The following is a 21,188-nucleotide window of genomic DNA, read 5'->3' as shown; positions in this document are numbered from 1 at the left end:
TCCCCATGATATGCCAGATAATTTCCACTTTAGATCAGATTAGATGAGCTTTATTGATCTCACAGCGGAGAAATTCACTGGTCACATATTGGCATAGTAATTAAACGAGGTGCAAACAAGGAGGAAAAGGTGCATTAAGAATAAACACTGCAAAAACAATCTAGAAATAACTTAAAATTTCTTAAAATAAGTATATTCACCCTTAATTTGAGTAGGTAAATGAGATAGTTTGCCAATGGAATGAGTAGTTTTATTCTTAAAATAAGATAATTAGATAATATGCACTTGAAATAAGACAATGCAAATGTGTTTTCTTATTTTAAGTGTAAATTGTCTTGTTCCATTGGCAAAGTGTCTCTTTTACCAAATGCACCTATTTGAAGAAAAAATGACTTATCTAGATTTAGATTTTTTGCAGTGAACAAGCAAGCACTGCATATACAGTATATCAAGATATGAATAAGAATAAGAATTAAGGTGTAAGTGTACATGTATCACACACAATAAAAAAAAAATATGGGAGTAACACAGAGATTAAGCATTAAATCTAAGCATTAAGATTTAAGCATTAAGCATGCAGAGGTGAGTCAATGTTAATGTAATGTAGACAAAGTGAAGGGCAAAGTAATATTGTTGGGTCATGCTTTGACCTTAAACACTATAAAAGGGGCATATATCAGTAATGTGTTACATAAGTCAGGGCAGAGTTTTTCAATCATCTCCATTATTTTTGGCTCTTTTAGCCCTAAATTGTTGTCTAATCATGAACAATGGAAGCAAAAGAACAATAAAATCTGTGCTATGGCAAAATCTACATAGACCTTAGTGACACTAAATATTAGTTGTCCTTTATTCCAATTTAAATGTAACATAAATAACAGGTTAATCAGAAAATAATGTTAATAATGTTTCATGAAATGCATTCCAAAAAAGTAAAAAAAGAAGAAAAAAAAACAATCCACTGGACTTTGTTTCGAAGTTTGAAGATGTTTTGTCTCCCATCCAGGAAACTTTTTCCAATTCAAAATGTCAGAAATAGCGTTGAGTTAAAGGCTTTATAGAATGGACCAAAAATAAAGTCAGATGCATTTCGTTTCTTCAAGTCATAACTGGATTAAACTGTTTTCAGATACACAGAAAACCCCTAGGAAAATCAAGACACTGTGTCGGCAGCCCTGGTGTGAAACTCTCAATGCATTGTGTCTTTTCACCCGTCTAAAGTTTCTTCTTCTTTAAGCAACTATGCTGTATATGCAGGAAGCAGTCCAGAAGAATGATTTGCCATCAGGCAATCTGTAGTTTCTCAGTCAATACGTTTTTTGCAAAATATAAGAGATGTTTTTCTACAATTTAATATCTATGCATAGCATTTTCATTTCTTATATATTTTATGAAATAATACTTGGCTCCACTTAAAACATTATGAGACAGAATGACAATCTGAGAATCTTAAAAAGCTTTTTGCCGCTCCTTATAAAGCCGATTTTAGTCATATGCCTTTAATCTACTTAATTAGGCTTAAAACGTAATGTTGATGAGAACATTTAGGTCAATTTGCATTGAGGGCTCATCTACAGGAGTCATTTCCCTATTCGTGAATGCCTCCTTTAATCTGATGTACTTAAACCACTTACTCTGTGATTCTTATTTGTTATTCACCTACCCTGAGACTAGGGGCGAAACTCAGGCCACCTGCCAAACTGACCACAGAGTGCCCAGTGTGATGCTGTAGGCAACCACAGCCACTAGGTAGACTCTGAAGAGCAGCACGTCCAGCACGTAGCCAACCTGGAGCCACTCTTTCGCGATTTCCCGACACCTGTCCCTCTTTTCCAGGAACTGCCGGATCGCCGTTACCTCCTGCAGAATATTGTCCATGACAGGCGGGGTGTTGTCCCTGGAAGGGGGCAGACGAAGTCCTAGCATCCCCACCTCTCTGTCCGGTTGGCTGAGCCTCTGGCCTATTTCACAGGTGTGGTGGAGGGAGCACTGGGCTGCAGAATGGGACAATAGGCTTACTTTGTAAACATCATATCTGTATGTTGGTGAAGATTCTTAATCATCAAGGTCATAGTCATTCAAAAAAAGTTAAAAACCAATCTACTGGACTTTGTGTCCAAGTTTGAAGACATTTGGCCTCCCATCCAGGAAGCTTTTTCAATTTCCAAAGGGGTGGACCCCTTCGTCCGTTTCTATTTGCATGTTTCAAAACAAAAACAAGGTTTTGTTGGGCTACTGTATAAAACCTCAAACTCAACACTATTCTGGACATTTTGAATTGAAAAAGCTTCCTGGATGGGAATCCAAACGTCTTCAAACTTGGAAACAAAGTCCAGTGGATTGTTTTGTTTTTTTACTTTTTGGAAGTCATATCTTTACTTAAATCTAGTGTTGCACCGATACTGATACCAGTATTGGGTGGGGCCCCGATCCAGCACTAAAATGGTATCGGTATCAGCAAGTACCAACAAATAGGGCACCGATACCATTTTGAGAGACAAAAGTTTCTTCAACTATTGTCACCCATTCCAGGTAGGCAATAAAAAGTTCTACTGGATTCACTATGCATTAGTCTTTTTCCTGCTTTACAAAGGTAGGCAGCAGCTTGAAAAAGCCACGATGGCAATTATTTTACATCCAAGTAGTGTGCAGTTCTTCATATATACACACACATCAATTTCAAACAGATGGTATCGGTATCGGCCGATACCGCACTAGCCTCGTGAGACCTTCCTGATCTCGCGAGCTTTCAAGATTTCACTCGCTAATCAGTCTGGAGACTCTCCGTTAAAGAAAATTTGGAGCCGTTCACCAAACGAACGTCCAATCAGTTGGCTTTGAGGCGGGTTGAGGTGTGACGCAACGAGAAGCTCAACAGTTCAGTCTAAAGAACATGGCGGCTTCAGCCGATGAAACTAGCGTTAGCGTGGCTATCGAGCAAGTTTTATCGGAATTACAGAGTATTTCTTCACTGAAAGAAGAGCAAAACACTGCTCTGGAGGCTTTTCTCAGAGGAAAATATATTTTTGCTCTTCTCCCGACTGGTTTCGGCAAGAGTAGCCTGGCATGTGGTTGTGTTTTCGTCGTCGCTCTGTTAGTACGTCATATGCTTCGTTGATCTGATTGGTTTATTTGGCCCGTCTATCACCAACATAGACCAATCAGCTAACCAGTATTTTCACCCCTTCCCAAAATTACTTCAACGGAAGGTTTCCAGATGGATATGCGGAGCAAATCCATCTGGTGGAGTCAGGTTAATACCGCACAGCCAGGTATCGTGTATCGGGGCCAAAAAATGGAATCAGCACAACACTACTTTAATCTATTTAAAATCTACAAAGAAAGCAGTTGGTTCTGAGCAAAATATAGAAGCAAACATTTCTAAATAGCAAAACGTTACCCCTTATTATGCTCAATTTAATATTACTAAGACACTGATGCTGAAAACAATCTATATCTTACTGGTCCCATAGTTGTTTTCCTTGTAGCGGTCTAGCTCTGACGTCTGGGAAGACAGTCTGGCACAGAAACGGTTTTTCTTGTGAATACAGAAAAGGACCGGAGCTCTTTCCAGGACCAGGTACTTCACCCAATGAGGCACGGGTGGCTGCAGGTCCTGCTTGTGGACCAGACGAACAATCAACACGGTTTCCGTAAGGCTGATCACCAGGAGAGCCATGCAGACCACAAAGTACACACCTGCGGGAGCAGGTAAGATCACATAATGTTTACTATTTTTTTTAGATTTCTACAACGCAAATTAGCTTGTAGCGATACGATAGAATGCCGTGTTAATTATGATACATGACATACAAACATGTTGGTCTTAATAAAAGATAACAAATAATCTAAATCTGGCAGCATTTTTAGAAAATTCCAGTTTAACAAGATACATGTAATGGACTAGAATAGAATAGAATAGAATAGAATACCACAATGGGGATATTGTGGTGTTTACAGTAGCAAAAAGATTATAGAAAAAAATATTCACACATATATGAACCTTAGAAAAATGTATAAGAATAACAATTAAACAATAAAATGTGACATACACTGCAAAAATGATCTAGAATTAAGTAAAAATTTCTTAAATTTTGTGTATTTACCCTTAATTTAAGTGGGTAAATACGATGATTTGCCAATGAAATTAGTATCATTACTCTTAAAATAAGATAATTAGATAATATGAACTTGAAATAAGACAATGCAATTGTTTTTTCCTATTTAAAATGTAAATTGTCTTGTTCCATTGGCAAAGTGTCTCACTTTCGTACTGAATTGGGAAAAAAATGCACTTATTTTAAGTAAAAATTGCTTAATTAGATTTCCATTTTTTGCAGTGTACCAGTTGATAGGGTACAATACCATACAAAATGATGTTTAATGGGAAGTGAATATACTATGAGATAAAATGAGAGTTTATGACATAATGAAGTATGAAATAAAACAATTTGATATGGTTCTGAACCACTGCGGTCGCGGTCCAATGGCCTCTCAGTACACAGAAAAAGCTAAATGTCCTGGTATTTTAAACGATTAAACTGAAGAAAGTATGAAGAAAAGTGTTAAAAATTATTTTTTCTTTATTTCTCATTCATCTCTTTTAATTGTGTGATAATGATAAAAGAATTTATTAGTTATGTTTATTATATCTAAATGTTCACCGAGTGTTAGTCAGTTGGCATTTCATCACTCTTTTAAATACTGAAATCACTGCAAAAAATTTTAATCTCAATAAGTGCTATTTTTCTTAAAATAAGTGTATTTTTTCTTGAACTACGGGGGGTAAGTGAGAAACTTTGCCATTGGAAGAAGAAAATTTACTTTTAAAATAAGAAAAAATAATTATGTTGTCTTATTTCAAGTGCATGTTATCTAATTATCTTATTTTAAGAGTAAAAATACTCATTCCATTGGCAAATCATTTTATTTATCTACTTAAATTAAGAGTAGATACACTTGATTTAAGACATTTTTACTAATTTTTAGATCGTTTTTGCAGTGCTGTAAAGTGCCTTGAGATGACATGTGTTGTGAATTGGCGCTATATATATAAACTGAATTGAATTAAATTTAAAAGAATGGGTTAAAAGTACCGGACAAATTTCCCCTCTTTAGGATAATTAAGGTATATTTTATATCTATATAGCGATGGATAAACTTTGTAGATATATACAGTTAGATATACGTACCATAAAGTTGATATGATACAACGCTGCACAATACAAGATATGTTTTCTGGTTTCATATAATACAAAATAAACCTAGTTAACATTAACTGGTATGAATTAATACAGTTGTAGGTAATTTAGTGCTTCCTGCTTTTACTGTATTGCAGAGATGGGAAGTAACGAAGTACAAATACTTCGTTACTGTACTCAAGTAGATTTTTCTGATATTTTTACTTCACTTTACTACTTATTTTTATGGCGACTTTTTACTTCTACTCCTTACATTTTTACACAAATATCTGTACTTTCTACTCCTTACATTTAAAAAAATTGGCTCGTTGCTTTAGTTTTGAATCATTTCAATGGAGTTACCGTTATTATTTTTCACGTCATCAATACCAAATTCAATCTAATTGGATGGGAATCTACGTTGCATTTGATGCACCGCTACAAGATGAATCGACAGATTCGGCGGTATTCATTGGCGGCAAATCATTGCAGCTTGGCGGCGGTGGCGTTAGCATAGTAGCATGGACGACGAGATGATTGAAAATGAACACAATGGAGATCTAGTTCTATTGGCAGACATCCATTTAAAATGTAGGCAACGGCATGAAAAAAGTGGTTTCTACTTTTACTTTTATACTTTAAGTAAATTTACAAGCCTGTACTTTGTTACTTTTACTTGAGTAAAGAAGTTTAATCAGTACTTCCACTTTTACCAGAGTATTTTTTAAAACAAGTATCTGTACTTTTACTCAAGTACGGAAAGTGAGTACTTTTGCCATCTCTGCTGTATTGTGATAAATGAGTAGATTTAATACACAACTGGGTAAAATCATGAACACTGTTTTTGTGATCTGGTATAAGGAGCAGGCATCCCCAAAGTTGGTCCTCGAGGGCCGCCGTCCTGCAGGTTTAGAGGTTTCTCTGCTTCAACACAGCTGATTCTGATGATTGCAAAAGCCTGTAAATCAGCCATCCATTAAAATCAGCTGTGCTGGAGCAGGAAAACCTCTAAAACCTGCAGGACAGCGGCCCTCCAGGACAGACTTTGGGGATGCCTGCTTTGGAGTAATGATATACGATGCAAATTTTAATTTAGAAATTAGATCATGTTTTTTTTTTTATATGTGATGGATCTATTCTATATATAATTTGAATATGACATGATACAAACATAACTTTGATAACTGTCTTCATGGGTAAATATCATCAGACAGTATAATACAGTAATGTTCGCAGGTCTAATTTTTGAATCCTTCAAACCTTAAAATGAAGGTTATAATGAAGTTATCTTTAGGGATAACTGTACATAACATAAATTTTCCCTCATCTACATCTATCTAAATGCAAATAGACGGTGTTATAAATCCCAATCACCTATCAGCGGCGTTCCAATGGCAGTGGCAGGTAGAGTGTCGGATACAATGATGAGGAAGACGGAGTAGCCGAGCAGCAAAGTGATCTTAAAAGAGACTCTCTCTCCGCTGTCCGGAGGCAGATAGAAACCGACGATGTCCATTACCATTAGGAAAATGCTGGGCAGCAGCAGATTCACGGTGTAAAACAGAGGCCGCCGTCGGATCACCACCTGGAAAAGGAAGTTTTATTTCAAGCTTGTTTTTAAGAAAATCAGACAGAAAACTGTTTCTATAATTAATCTGTTAATAATTTACAATTGGAACTTTTTATTTATTTATTTATTTTTATTTAACCTTTATTTTATCAGGAAGTCCCTTGAGATACAAAATCTCTTTTTCGAGGGAGACCTGGCCAAGAGGCAGGACCAGAGAAAGAATCCTTCATTCAGATATATTCCTTTTGCTGTTCTGCAACTTCAGCACCATCCCTGCTCTAACTTCACCGCATCAGATAACTGATCACTTACTCAGCGTGTTATCATGGTCTGCAAATCCCTGGCAGTAAGCCCTTTATTTGGTATAGATATGCTGAAGGTAGGATGCATCTAAAAGTTGCCAGATCTGAGCAATATCTGATCATCTAAGCAGCTCACATGTCCAATTTGTCAATAAATTAAAGGTGTAGTGGAGGATGTTCTTTTTCCAGGTGGAACATCTAAATAGGTGGTCCTCCTAATTGTCAGTCATTCTGGTGATATGTTTTTACATAAGGCCGTCCTACGTGTTCGTCCCCATTTTTACTTACCGGTGGTGAGTCTGACATAGTGGAAAAATTGCAACTCTTCTTTTGGAAAGTAAGCTTGTATGAGCGATGCAAACAGCAACTAAACAGAGCTCCTGAGAGGGAATGCCTATTTTTATTTATTTTTTTTTTTTACATTGGGCCCTTGATTTTACGTTATTACATCATGTTCTACTCACCTATATGAGTTTTGTGTCATTTTGAGCCGTTCTGAAGATATTCGGTTTTGTTATATCCAAGTAACGTCTTCCTATGAGTTGAAGGCACAAACTAAACTGTTCATAATTTATTCATTATGGTACGCCAGCATTCATAACATGTAGGCGAATCATATCATAAAGCTGTATTTATAAAACTGGAGCTCCTTTGAGTTATTACCTTACAATCACTTTTAAACTTGATTAATTGGGAACAAAATACAGAAAAATGTAGTCAGACTGACTTAACTGACTTAATTACTTTTACTTTGTCTTCATCAAGACATCTGAGCTGCTTTGATGAAAAACAGCTGATCCCAGACTGCTCTTTATTTCCAGGATGTTCCTTTTTTCTTGTTTTGGTGAACTCAAACATATAAGAAAAACTGGCTGATAAAAGCTGATTTAGTTTTTCGATCGGATCCTCACAAAGCAAAACTACGGGAGAGGATTAGGGCCACTGGGAAAAAAAAATAGTTAGCTGATTTTTAAATTTTATTTCAGTTTACTATGGGGAAAAAGTCAGAATTCTGACTTTTTTCTCAGAATTCTTAGTTTAATCTCAGAATTCTGACTTTAATCTCTAAATTCTGACTTTTTTATTGTCAGAATTCAGTCAGAATTCTGAGATAAAAGTCAGAATTCTGAGAAAAAATTTAGAATTCTGAGAAAAAAGTCAGAATTGTGAGATTAAAGTCAGAATTCTGACTTTTTTCTCAGAATTCTTAGTTTAATCTCAGAATTCTGACTTTTTTTATTGTCAGAATTACAGTATGAGAAAAAAGTCAAAATTCTGAGATTAAAGTCAAAATTCTGACTTTTTTTCCCCATACTAAACTGAAATAAAATTTAAAAATCAGCTAACATTTTTTTTTTCCAGTGGCCCTAATCCTCTTCCGTACAAAACAGACCCCAGCCCTATTTTATTTTACTAAGTAATAAAATATTTTCAAGTAACCGTTGCAATGCACTCACTGACCACTAGGGGTATGCGTACCCCAGGTTGAAATCATTCAGATAGGGCATAAAATCAAGGGACCCATAAGGCTTAAATGGTCATATCATGGTCTTTTCAAACACATAACCCCCTGGTTTAGCATTGGTGTGTTTGTGTTAAGTAACTAATATAATATTGTTTAATAAGCCAAGTGAAGCTTTAAAAGCAAGCAGACATCAATCCTAATGTACATAAAATAACCTGTTTAAATGATCTGGAGTTTTACCAGAATAAACTATCATGTAAATTTTAGAGTGTTGTTTCATGAGTTTGAGTCTGTATGTTTTTCTCCTCCTTCACTCACGTGGAACTTCATCTCTGCATAATAGTCGTCATTGTCCACGCTGAAGATTTTGTAGTTGGACAGGATGTGCAGCAGCTCCCACTCTCCTTGGTTCATGAAGACGCTCTTGTCGTCCCTGAGCTTCTCTGGGCTTCTCATCAGGGTGATGTTGATGTCATTGACTACAGATCAAACACAACAGCGTGAAGCAGGCCTGACAACAAGTCGGCCTTCATTCACCTCTGAGCTTAAATCACAGCAGGAGTGAAAGGATGGAGGGAACAGACAAAGCAACACTTCTGCTTAGAACTTGGGAGAAATGGGAGATTTTTTTAGAGGGGAAAGTTGTGATTATTGTCTTTTTTTAAATTCTAAATATATTTTTAATTAAAAAAGCTAATTGCATTTCAATGAAAAGAAAAAGAGAAAAATATGTTTCCTTTAGTAACTTATGTCAATTAAGTGACAAACTATATAGATTAATGATAGACTGAAGTCTGTAGTCCTGCTAAGTATGACAATTCCCTACTTACAGGTAATAAAAACATTTAGAATTGGTAAATAACAAATAATAAATAAAACTTAGGAACTATACCTGCTTAAGAGTTATTTCTAAATAACTTTAATCTCACAAACAAACCTTATTAGAAAATAAATATTACTTTTAATGCAAAGAGAACATATATATATCTATATACATACATATATATATAGATAGATAGATATAGAGATATATATATATATCTATATATATATATATTAATTACGGGGATTTTTTCAGCAGAATTTTATACTGGTTTCATCCACATCACTCTGCACTGATGCAGTGTTTAATGCAACTACTGTAGCCTCAACCAGGTGCAATGCATAGATATACAGTTCATCAATAACATTTATTTATTCATTAATTTTAAATCATATTTTCAGATAGAATTTTTAGCTTTAATTTTTACACGACCTGTGAGCCAGAATCTTCAAAAAATGCCAATAATCACCCACCTTCATTGTCAATTCCTGTCCCTTTTCTAGCAAATTACTTCATTAACATTTTTTAAGGATATTAAGTTTATTGAGTTGCTTCTGTATATATAGTGATGGGAAAAAAAAAAAATACATGCTCCCTTTTTAAATTTGGTCATGCTTACATTTATCAGATAGTCAAGCTAAGTTTAATATCAGACAAAAATAACTTGAATCAAAACAAGAGGCCGTCTCTCAATAACCTGACTCCGCCAGATGGATTTTCTCCGCATATCCTTTTGGAAACCTTCCGTAAAAGTAATTTTGGGAAGGGGCGAAAATAACTAGTTTCACTGGCTGAAGCCGCCATGTTCTTTAGACTGAACTGTCGCGCTTTTCGTTGCGTCACACCTCAACCCGCCTCAAAGCCAACAATGATTGGACGTTCGTTTGGTGAACGGCTCCAAATTTTCTTTAACGGAGAGTCTCCAGACTGATTAGCGAGTGAATCTTGAAAGCTCGCGAGATCAGGATGGTCTCACGAGGCTATTCTTTCAAATAATGATTACATTTTTTATTGGAAAAAAAGCTGTCCAAACTAACCCGACCTTGTCTGAGTTACTTCTCTCTTTGTTCTATTATAACTTACGTGGAATTTAGAGAAACTTTTCCCGAAACTAATCTTCCATTTGATACACCCTGTATGTAACACCTGTATGGCGACATGAAGTAAGCAAAAGGATAAAGAACAGATGGGGAAAAAAGTGATGTATTTTAGAATGGGAAAATTTTGTGAGATTATTCAATTCAGTTTATTTCTATAGCGCCAATTCACAACACGTGTCATCTCAAGGCACTTTCCAGTCCACCAGATCATCCAGTCAAGTTTTCTGTCTAAGAAAAACCGGTTGATTGCATCGACTCATTGATTCTTTAGCAATCCCTCACTCTAAGCATGCCTGTAGCAACAGTGGAGAGGAAAAACTCCCTTTTAACAGGAAGAAACCTCCAGCAGGATCTGGCCATTATTCATTTGCCAATGGAGAGTACATGGGGAACATTCTAAGGCTTGGATGATCTTCCGAAATTATTTCAAGAGAACATCAATAAAATTGCTAGAAGGTCACAAAAGAACCAAAAAAATCATGTAAAGCAGATTAAAATAAAAAGTATTTGAGTTGAAGTTATTGGTGCCGAATTGGAAAAACCAGTAATTAAGTCTGAGGTGCAATTGTATTTCCCCATAGGAAATAGTTTTAATAAATTAAACTATAATTTTAAAATAAAAAGGTGGGTTCTTTTGATGTTAACAGTTATTTAAAATTTTTAAACTTAAAAAAGCAACAAAACTAGAAGGACTTTGCAAAGAGTCAAATCTGTATGTGTAGTTTTTACTCGTCCCATGTAGGTGAGTGCGTACTTACTGGTATGGAGCCAGCTCTGGAAGGTAAGGCTGCACTTCTGGACATCAAACGGGAAGTTGTAGATGTTGAGTGTGCAGGCAGTGACCACCTGGATGGGCTTGTAATTTTGCACCAGCCCCTCATGTGTAACATAGACATAAGGAATATCTGGAGACTTTCCCACATCGACGCTTCCGGTAGGAGAAAACAAACAGCAACCATGTCAGTATGATCCGTTTGATACACTGGAAGGTTAAAATTAAAGGCTAAAATAGAGAAATCAGAGCAGGAGGATCCCTTACAACTCATTGATGAGAATGTCAGGAACCCAGACGTTTGCTGTGGGCAGGGAAACTTGTTTGACTTCATCAAAATCCTCTGGGTTCCACACCAGGAATTCATCCGTCCATGACTAAAATATTTAACACTAAGTTTAGAGGATGATCATTTCATTTATAGAACACTTTTTAAGCATTTATAATGCATTACATTAAAAAAACTGATAATTATTACACAGACAGATTAATATAATCTGATAGATATGAACATTGTAACATGAAAGTGTAAAGTTTTTCAGCTTGAGTAAAAAAATGAAACAATCTATATTTATTTTCATTTCTCATCAAATTAAAACTGTAAAAAAAACTAATTCAGGATCTTATTTTTAATTAAAGGTCCATTTAAATAGAATAAAACATCTCTAACTAATAGAATAAGAGAAAAATGTCACAAAATTTCAGAAATTCATGTAGGCTTAAATATTTATTCTTTTTTTAATTCTGGAAGTGATTTTGAAGGATAAGACCCGTATTAAATGAATGCAAACCAATTTACTTGCTAATTAATGATCTTTCCTCAAACACCTGAGCCTTTGAAATCAGAAAAAAAAATGCTGGACATTTACAAAAATAAAGGAAACAAAAGATATAGATCTTTACCTTTAGTTAACCTTTAACATACTTTTTTACTATTAAACTGGTCGTTTCGTTGTTACAAATAAAATCTGGAATGTTTAAACATGTAAAAACCTGAGATATTCAAAATGAGACTAAATAGAAAGATGTATGTGATTTGAACTCATTTTTTTTACTTTTAATTAAGCTGAATATTAAGAAATTATCGGTAAGTTGTACTACAAGTAACCTTGGAATAGCGCATACCAACTGTTATATCTAAACAGCCTGCACCTGACTGCTATTTATAAAGACAGAGGAAGTGTAAAACACTTAAAAGCAGGAATTTTTTAATTTATGAAAACATTTTAATGTGCTCAATGAAGGGCCTATTTGAGGATACCTAATAAAAGGTTGTTTTACATAACTTAATGAGAGGACATGCGTCTCTCTTACCTGTCTGTACCACACATATGTTGTCAAAACCTGGTTCTTCTCATCCTTTATTAAAATAAGGAAATACATGAGAGGTTATTAAATAGATCTAAAGACAAGAACATCTAATGACTATTCTGTTATTAGATTAGATTAGCTTTATTGATCTCACAGCGGAGAAATTCACTCGTCACATATTGGCACAGAGGTTACAGACGGTGCAAACAGGGAGGAAAAAAGTGCATTAAGAATAAGCAATATATATATACAGTATATCCAGGTATATACAGTATATCAAGATAAATAGGATTAAGGTGCAAGTGTACATGTATCGCACACAATGAAGAATAAAATAAAAACTAAGAAATAAAAATATGTACAATCCGGACGGCTTATATACAGGTGGAGAAATATTGCACATTCAGCATATTGCACAGGATATTGCACAGGATATTGCGAAGGATATTGCACAGTCAATAAATAGAAAACTATAATAAAGCTGCACAGTGTTTTTTTACAGGAGTTATTGTGGTTATAGTGCATTATTTTACAGGTAGAATCTGGTGGCAGCAGGAATGAATGACCTGCGGTTGCGCTCCTTCTAACAGACTGGGTGTCTAAGTCTTTGACTAGACTAGATGGGTTATTAAGGGGACGGTAAGACATTTATTACACTGTTTGAGTTGAAAGGTCATGATGCAAACTGTGGGAGCAGAGAAATCATTAGTACAACTGATCTGAAAAATGAGCTGAACTCACCACATTGAGGATGGAGTACACCATGAGGTCTATGGCCACCAGAGTGGACGTCCTCCAGTCCTTCACAGGTCTCACCCCTTTCTTGTATCCAGTGCTTAAGAACTCGGCCAGCCGCACCAAGGTGGCATTTGCAAACCGCCCAGGGTGGCTGCTCGGCTTCTTTACTGAAAATAACCAACCAATGCCCAAACATATTCCTTTTCAAAAAAATGTACAAAGAAATTATTTTCAAAAGGTATAGAGAAGCATTGTAGAAAGTTTTGTTTGTGTTTTTTGTTTTGTTAATTTGTATATATGTATGAAGGTATATGTGTATACATATTTATGTATGTATATGTGTAGGTAGGTATGTATTTATATGGATATATATAGCAACATAATTATAAATATTGTAAATTAAAGAAATACAAGAATTAAAGGGGTAGGAGTACATAAATTTTACTTCTTCCTACTCCTTTTCGCACATGTAATAGAGGTATATTAATTTAGGAAAGAAGGGTACCTTGTTTGTTGTTTTTCTCTCCAATGTTTTTAAACATTGTTTTATTGTTTTTTTTTGTTTTTCTCTTGCATGTTCGAAATAAAGAATAAAAACAAACAAAAATAATAATAATAATAATTCATGTTCTAATGAAAAGGATCGTTCATACTTAAAAATATTTTTTCAACAAGTTATGTTCAACAGTTGATAGCTACAGCGGAATTTTCTGAACACTTTTATCATGATCTGTTGTCCAGCATCAAAGTTTTGACATACACTCAGAAGCAACATGATGAGTAGAATTTAATGACGGATAATGTGCACTAAACATAGAAACATGGAGCAGAACTGAGGACTTGATGAATACAGGCAGCAAACTGAGAGCTTAAATAGGAAACAGGTGTGAACAATAGAAAAATTAGGAAACACGGCTGCATGAAATCTAATTTTCAGATGATCCTGGCTGCAGAAGAAATTGTTAAACAAGAAAAACTAAGAAAACCTATCGAAGAATACAGGAATAATGACAAAGACAGTTAAAACACTAAGAAATACACGAGAGAAATGAAGTAGAAAACAGCAGGTAAAATAGTAGGATAACAGAACCTGTATGGCAAACCCTAAACAGCAAAAATAATTTAATTCAAAAATACTTTTAATTGGATTTAAAAGAAATAATTCAAGTTGGAAATTAAATAACAAAGTATAGAAAACCAAATTCACCTTAAACCATTAAAAAAAAAAAAATAACTTTAGAACCTGACAAAATAATCTCCATATAAATAAAATTAAGGCTAAGAAAGCAAGACCTGAGCTAAAATCTGTTTACTATACATGGATACCAGCTGGTTTAGTCCCAACATTATAACATTTTAACCCTTCTTCTGGCACTAGTGACTTTTATTTTGAATTAAATCTGTTGGGGACTAAAAAAGATTTTGTTTTGTTTCATTTCCTGTTCAGTTTTGCTTTTATGAAAAATGAAACAAATAAAAAACTCAATGACTTCTATGCCTGATCAATTCATTTTATCATATTTAGGAAGTTTATTTATAGTCCCAGTTCATAACAAATACCATCTAAAAACACATTCAAAGGGATCAATGGTATGAATCAATTAAATCAGTTTTTTTTTTTTTTTTTTTTTATTAAAATAAATAAACGTACATCACAGCAAATCAAGGTACTGACCTGTTTACAATACTGCACTACTCAAGATTGCTGCAGACAAGCCAAAGCAACACTGATTGTAAAAGTGTTTGATTTCTGTTAGTAGGAAATTGACCCAAAATAACAGGAAAGAAAACTTAGAGAAACAAATCAATAACCCGATAAAAATCCAACTAATATTTCTTTAAAGAGCAGTTTGTGGTGATGGTTTGGTGACATGAGCACTCATCTCACTAGTTTCTCCATAAAGGAAATAAATGGTCAAAATGCTCTTATTACCAACAGAAGCCATTAAATACTGTTTACATTTCAGAAGGCATTTTCAATAATTACTATTTACAGCCTTTTTTCATATCAACCAACCAAATAGGAATATATGTACAGAGAATTTCCATACAGATGGGTTAAGTAGGAAACAATTTGAAACTATTTGTTATAGTAGTTTGCTGCATATTTCTTAAAATTGAGGCGAATAAAGCTTTTATTTTAACACTGTGGATTATGGCTTTATGAAATAAAATTGCTAGGATGATGTGAAACGGAATCAAATCTTCTTTTTAAGGCACTTAAATACAGATTATTAAGGTGTTCCATTTAAGGCCTGCAAAATGCAAAAATTACTCAGCTAGAACCTGACCGAAGACATGAAGTTTACTAAAATTTCTCCCCAAAAAAGCAACAACCGGGAAAGACATTAGATGCCCACCCACTTAAAAAACTATTTTCTGATTTGAAATTAAATTGCAAACAATGGTAAAATACTTTAAATATCTTTTTTTATACATTCAGAAAAGGAAATAATAACTAATCTTGTCTGTTGAGTTCAGTTTAAGCGACCTAAACTAATAGAATTATTTTTGTATTTAAAAATAAAGAAAACATTGCAATATTTTTTTTATGTTTTGTCCCCTTAACTTTAATTTTTATATTTTTAGCAGTAGACAAAATATAAATCACAACAAATAGTTAAGTCTTAGGTTGATGTTAATATTAGGTAAAGCAAAGTGTAAGTTTACCTGTGCAGAATATTGCAGCTCCATGAATCAGCAGGTAAAGAAGTATCGTCCAACCAGAGGAGAGTCTCATGGTCTAAGCTGACCTGTGTCCTTGTTGGCTGCTGTGATGGTCCTCCGGTGGTTGTGATGGAAGACCTTGGGATGCCCGACTACCTTATCCTCCATATCCATCAGCTCCATGTATCACTTCACCCACTTCCACTATGAAAACCTTGTTAGTGTCCCTGTGTTGAAGTGGGCGTATCCAAGTGCTCAGAAGCCACTCCTCTCAGCTCAATAAAGCAGCAGCTCACATTAGTGGAGAGAAAGTCCATCTAGGGATCACATATCATGCCTTAACAATTACTTAATTAGGTTATACAACCACCCTGGAACTGAATGACCTGAACATCAATTAAGGAGCTTTTAGGCAAGATACCACTTCATCTGTCGATATTAAAATCCTCATCATTAAGGACTTAAAAGCAACATTTTACTCCAGCTGCTGTTTATTAGTGTTTATTATGGAAAATAAGTGACCTATTTGTTAATTAATCTGAATGATAAATGTTTATATTATCTGCTGAGACCAAATTTACAGAATAATTCCACTTAAAACATTGGATTTTTTAACATTTTTTCTTAAAGGTATGGTGGAGGATGTTCTTTTTCCAGGTGGAACATCAAAATAAGTGGTCCTCCTAATTTTCATTTTATGTAAGGTCGTCCTTTGCGAGTCTATTTCTCCTCGTGCACACTCTGTTTAAAAGTTGCTGTTTGCATCACACATACAAGCTTACTTTCTAAAAGAAGATTAGCAGTTTTTCCACTGTCCCATGCTATGAAAATGGGGACGAGCACGTAGGACGGCCTTACGTAAACATCACCAGAATGATTGACAATTAGGAGGACCACTTATTTTGATGTTCCACCACTCTCAAACACGTTTAATAGGCGTTCCCTCTCAGAGTTGTGCGTGTACTTTTTATTTTTTAAGTGGAGAGGGCGGGTCTTTTCAAAAATTCTCAAAAATCCTCCACCATACCTTTAAATAATTAAAAAACTTAATTAGAAATATTTCATTTTGTATCCGTACTGCCATAAAATTAAATGTTTGAGCCTTTATTTTGTTTTGCAAACACAAGTCTTTCCTTTTGCAAATGTCTCTTTTAAAATAATGTTATTTAATGTGTGCATTTCAGAAGGATTTTCATGATAATTTCTGTTACCTATTATCTTGACAGAAAAATGCCATACCAACGGTAGAGTTTCTTTCCCTTTTAAAGAAAAAGCAATAAATAAATGATAAAATTAGCATTCATATTGAGAGCAACACAAACTTACAAATTGCTAACTTTAAAGCAGGACCCTTAATAATACTTTAACCAGGACATAAAACAGTAATAAAACCTTTTTCCTCTATTGCTCAACATAACGTAACCTGATCTACTATGAATACCATCGGAATTGCATTACAATGGATTGTTCCACCAGCTGCTTTCCTGTAATGCACTTTTAATATTCTCATCATGGCTGTTAGAAAACCAATGGGGAACAGAGATGCAGCAGCTGAGATATTAATGGTTTTTACTGATCTATTTTGCGGCAGAGGGATGGAGATTAAACTATGAAAATGATATCATAACACCACATGGGTAGTGAAGAATTGTCTCCAGAGAGCCGCCGTATTATATAGTATCTGCGAGTAAATCTTTGCAGACAGGAAACATAATAACAGACCAGGAACAATAATTCCTTACAAAACATGCAGATAAAAGTTTAATGAGGTGGACTTTTATGTAGTCAGTTCTTTCACGTAAAGCTAATTTTTTCCACAGAAAGGTGGAGTGGATCGAATGTGTCAAATTAAGGTAAAAAGAATGAAAAAAGCTTAAATTCAAACAAGTAGATATATTTTACATTTCGTTCAACTGAAGATGTAGACACAGGTTGCATTCCTTGATCAGACATTCTTAGGGAGCCGAAAATGGCATAAGGACGAAGCAAAAACTCACAAATTCAATGAAATTCAGAATAAAATAATATGCTCAAACCTTTTACCTACTTTTACTGAATGATATTCTGAAAAATATAAATGTAGAGACAAATAGTATGCTTAGGGGATGTAAAATTAAACAAAAAATGATTAAATTAATAAATAAATGATTACATGAATATTTTTTAGGCTCCATTTACATTAGATTGCCTTATTTACCCTTATTTGAATTTTTTCTAAAACAATTTCTTTTTTCTTTTTTTGCCAATATATGCATTAAGTCTGGATCGTCTTGGTTGTTGCCATGAGGTTCCACTTGGTAATTTTTTATGAAACTTGTGTTTAAAGGGGTTTTGAGAAGAAAAAAAAACATATGCAATGGAGATGGAAAGAGAGGTGAGAATAGAAGAGGATATAAGAATTAACTCAACTCAAACTTTATTTATAAAGCACATTTAAAACAACCGGGGTTGACCAAAGTGCTGTACAGGAATCACAGTTAAGGAACATAAGATAAAAGCTAAGGCTAAAATATATAAACACATAAAAATAGAATAAGATAAATGTTTCAATTAAAATACATTTTAGAATAAAATAAAATTTAAAATAAAATTTTGCCAAATGTCCACTTAGACATGATTAAAAGCCAGGGAGAAGAAATGTGATTTTAAAGAAGATTTAAAAACCTCAAAGGAGCCTGCTGATCTAACATGCCAAGGCAAGTTATTCCATAGCCTCGGTGCCATAAAGGCACGATCACCTTTAGTTTTTAGTCTGGTTTTAGGCATCGTCAGTAGCAGCTGATTAGAGGATCTCAGTGTTCTGGCCGGGGCAGGAATTTGGAGAAGCTCAGTCATTAAGGTGGAAGAGAAAAAGAGAGAGAAAAGATTAAAAAGGGGGGGGGGGGAAACAGAATTATACAGAATAGCTCCTAGAATCCTGCTTCCACACCTGCAAGAAACAAGAAAAAATAGAACAATAAAGCAACACACTAAAGAAAACAAAGAGGACTATCCCACAGACCGCAGCGAATACATTTATACAAACATCAGAAGCAACCTTTGAAGATTACACAATTTTTTCAGAGCTCTATATAGTTTAAGCCGCAGCATGGTGTGTGCACATGCATTAGTGTACATGAATATATGTAAGGCTTGTAAGACTCCTTCAACAGGGAGATATGCTCAATAGCAGGTGGTTTGAAGGGCCCCAGACTCACCCCAACTAGCCTGGAGGACCTACCATTCAGCCAAAAACAACAGGAAAAAATATAAAATCAAAGAATTTAGCAGAGGCTACAGGAAACTGCTCACCAGAATGGAGAGGGTTCGATTGGCTCTCACTTTTAACAGTTCAACCAGAGGAAAAGTCCTTAACCATTTTAGGATCCTTGAAGAGGGTAAAAACAAGTGACTGTTTCCTCTGCAGATCTCAGAGCAGCGGTGACATCACTGCAGGCTTGGATGACTCGAAGAGCGAGTTCAGTGATGGTAAAATCAAACGGAACATAAGAATGTAGTCACTTGATTAGAAGAGAATTCTCTGTTTCAGTATTCATGGTAGAGAAAGATCTCTTTGGTCCAGGGACAGAAAAAAAAGAACAGAACAGAGTCATACAGAGGGATACAAGGGAAAGGAGAGAATCCAGAATCTTGACAAAAAAACAGGGTCATAACTGTGGGGGCAGAATCTTACATGTCATAGGAGAAGGCAAGAGATGTTGGTCAGGAGGCAGCAACATCATTAATGTCCAGGAAACTCTATGAGGTCTGGTATTGGCAAGTAAAGGTGAGGAACTCATGGGGCACAAACAGGTGATTTGGCAGAGAAAGAAATCAGGACAAGGCTTTTAAATAATCTGGGCTTGTCAATTAGGTTGGTGCTTCTTCAACTAGTTTGGTGCATCTGTAACTCAAGGTATTTATTCAAGTATTGGACCAGATGTTTGGTTGGTTGAATGCCAACCAAAAATCTGACCACCATTCCCCCTAGATGAGATACAGTCTCCCACAGCACCAGGCATGTCTTCCCCGCAATGCCCCCAGTTAACCACATTGTTGAACCCGGCACCCACAGCCAAGGCAGGCCAAGCCAACATGGCTTCTCAGCCATGTGAGCGTAAGGTTTTCAGACACCCTAATGACCCACTCACCTGACTGGGTGCAAGTCCCATGCTAAGACAGGGAGGCCAAGGGGCAGAAGCGCAGGCAGCCAGGCAGACCATCACCACAAGCTGAGAGGGATTAAAAGACGCTCATCTTACACCCCAAACTGCAGCCAGACAAGCCCCCATAAAGGAAAGTCTACGCAACCCATTGCATTAGGGTGCATACCCTTACTTTAAAGATTGCTGATTTTTTTTTTTTTTTTTTTTGTATATGCATTAAGTCTTCTTTGGTAGGAGTCCTTCAGGATCCTTCATCCTCTTGTTTCAGTGACTAAACAGATGTGAAACATTTAGTTCTGTATAGAAATTAAAGTAGGTTGTTTTCATGTGTAGAAACACAACAATGTACTCGATAGAAGTGGTGCTTTAAGTTTTGCTTCTAGCCTAAGCAGCTTCAAATGCATAGTTGTTTTATTTTTTGCCATGTTGTACAATGTTCAATCAAAAATTGTATACTTCTTCAGATCAATACATTTTTATTTTAAGATCTATTGACAGATATGCAAACTTTGGCAAGAGCTAAAGGATGAAAAAGAACATTTCTGAGAAAATCCTACAAGGACTTCTGAACGTTCTGAAGTTTCTGTTTAATAAAATTTACTTTGATTGTTTCGAAAGAAACAATCGAAAGAGTAGCTTTAACAAAATGTAAGGTTTTGTTCTTTTTTCCACATACAAGTTTATAATTGGAGCTATATAAAATAAATGATTTAGGCTGTATAATGATTCATAATTTGTCTTAGATTTCCACATCACTAAAACCTGAAATGAGCTATACTTTGTCTTTACTTTGTACAGATTAAGCTATAGATACGAGTAACAATCAAAGGTCAAACACCAAACAATCAGTTTTTATCTTTTCAAAAAGACAACCAAGGTTTTCAACAATGTGGGATTCTAGTTTTATGATTGTTCAACTACAGAAAAGTAAATTAAAACCAGGATTTCTATGTTTCTGTAAACTGTAATTTTGTGACATATAAACCCTAGAGTTGCTTTAAAAACATGTTGTACAAATAATAGGTTTTAAAGCAACTCTGGGTTTTACAAAGAATGAAAAGCTAGGTCTTTAGCATACCATAGAAATCTCAATTACCTTAAAAGACACCATTATA

The 21,188-nt window shown here is 35.0% G+C and overlaps 1 protein-coding gene across 1 annotated transcript; it reads right to left on the bottom strand.

The window, feature by feature from the left end:
* Nucleotides 1-515: 515 nt before the first annotated feature.
* On the bottom strand, nt 516-16,119 carry htr3a (5-hydroxytryptamine (serotonin) receptor 3A). The gene is made up of 9 exons (XM_038290361.1): nt 15,932-16,119; nt 13,265-13,428; nt 12,527-12,571; nt 11,480-11,589; nt 11,199-11,368; nt 8,836-8,996; nt 6,555-6,765; nt 3,463-3,699; nt 516-1,994 (listed from the first exon to the last, which is right to left on the bottom strand). The coding sequence occupies exons 1-9, from the start codon at nt 15,999-16,001 to the stop codon at nt 1,684-1,686; spliced, it is 1,479 nt and encodes a 492-aa protein (XP_038146289.1). The 5' UTR covers nt 16,002-16,119; the 3' UTR covers nt 516-1,683.
* Nucleotides 16,120-21,188: the final 5,069 nt, after the last annotated feature.

Source organism: Cyprinodon tularosa, unplaced genomic scaffold (assembly GCF_016077235.1).
Source record: "Cyprinodon tularosa strain WSP-4 unplaced genomic scaffold, ASM1607723v1 ctg28, whole genome shotgun sequence".
Classification (NCBI taxonomy): domain Eukaryota; kingdom Metazoa; phylum Chordata; class Actinopteri; order Cyprinodontiformes; family Cyprinodontidae; genus Cyprinodon; species Cyprinodon tularosa.
This window is presented reverse-complemented; position numbering and strand designations above follow the sequence as displayed.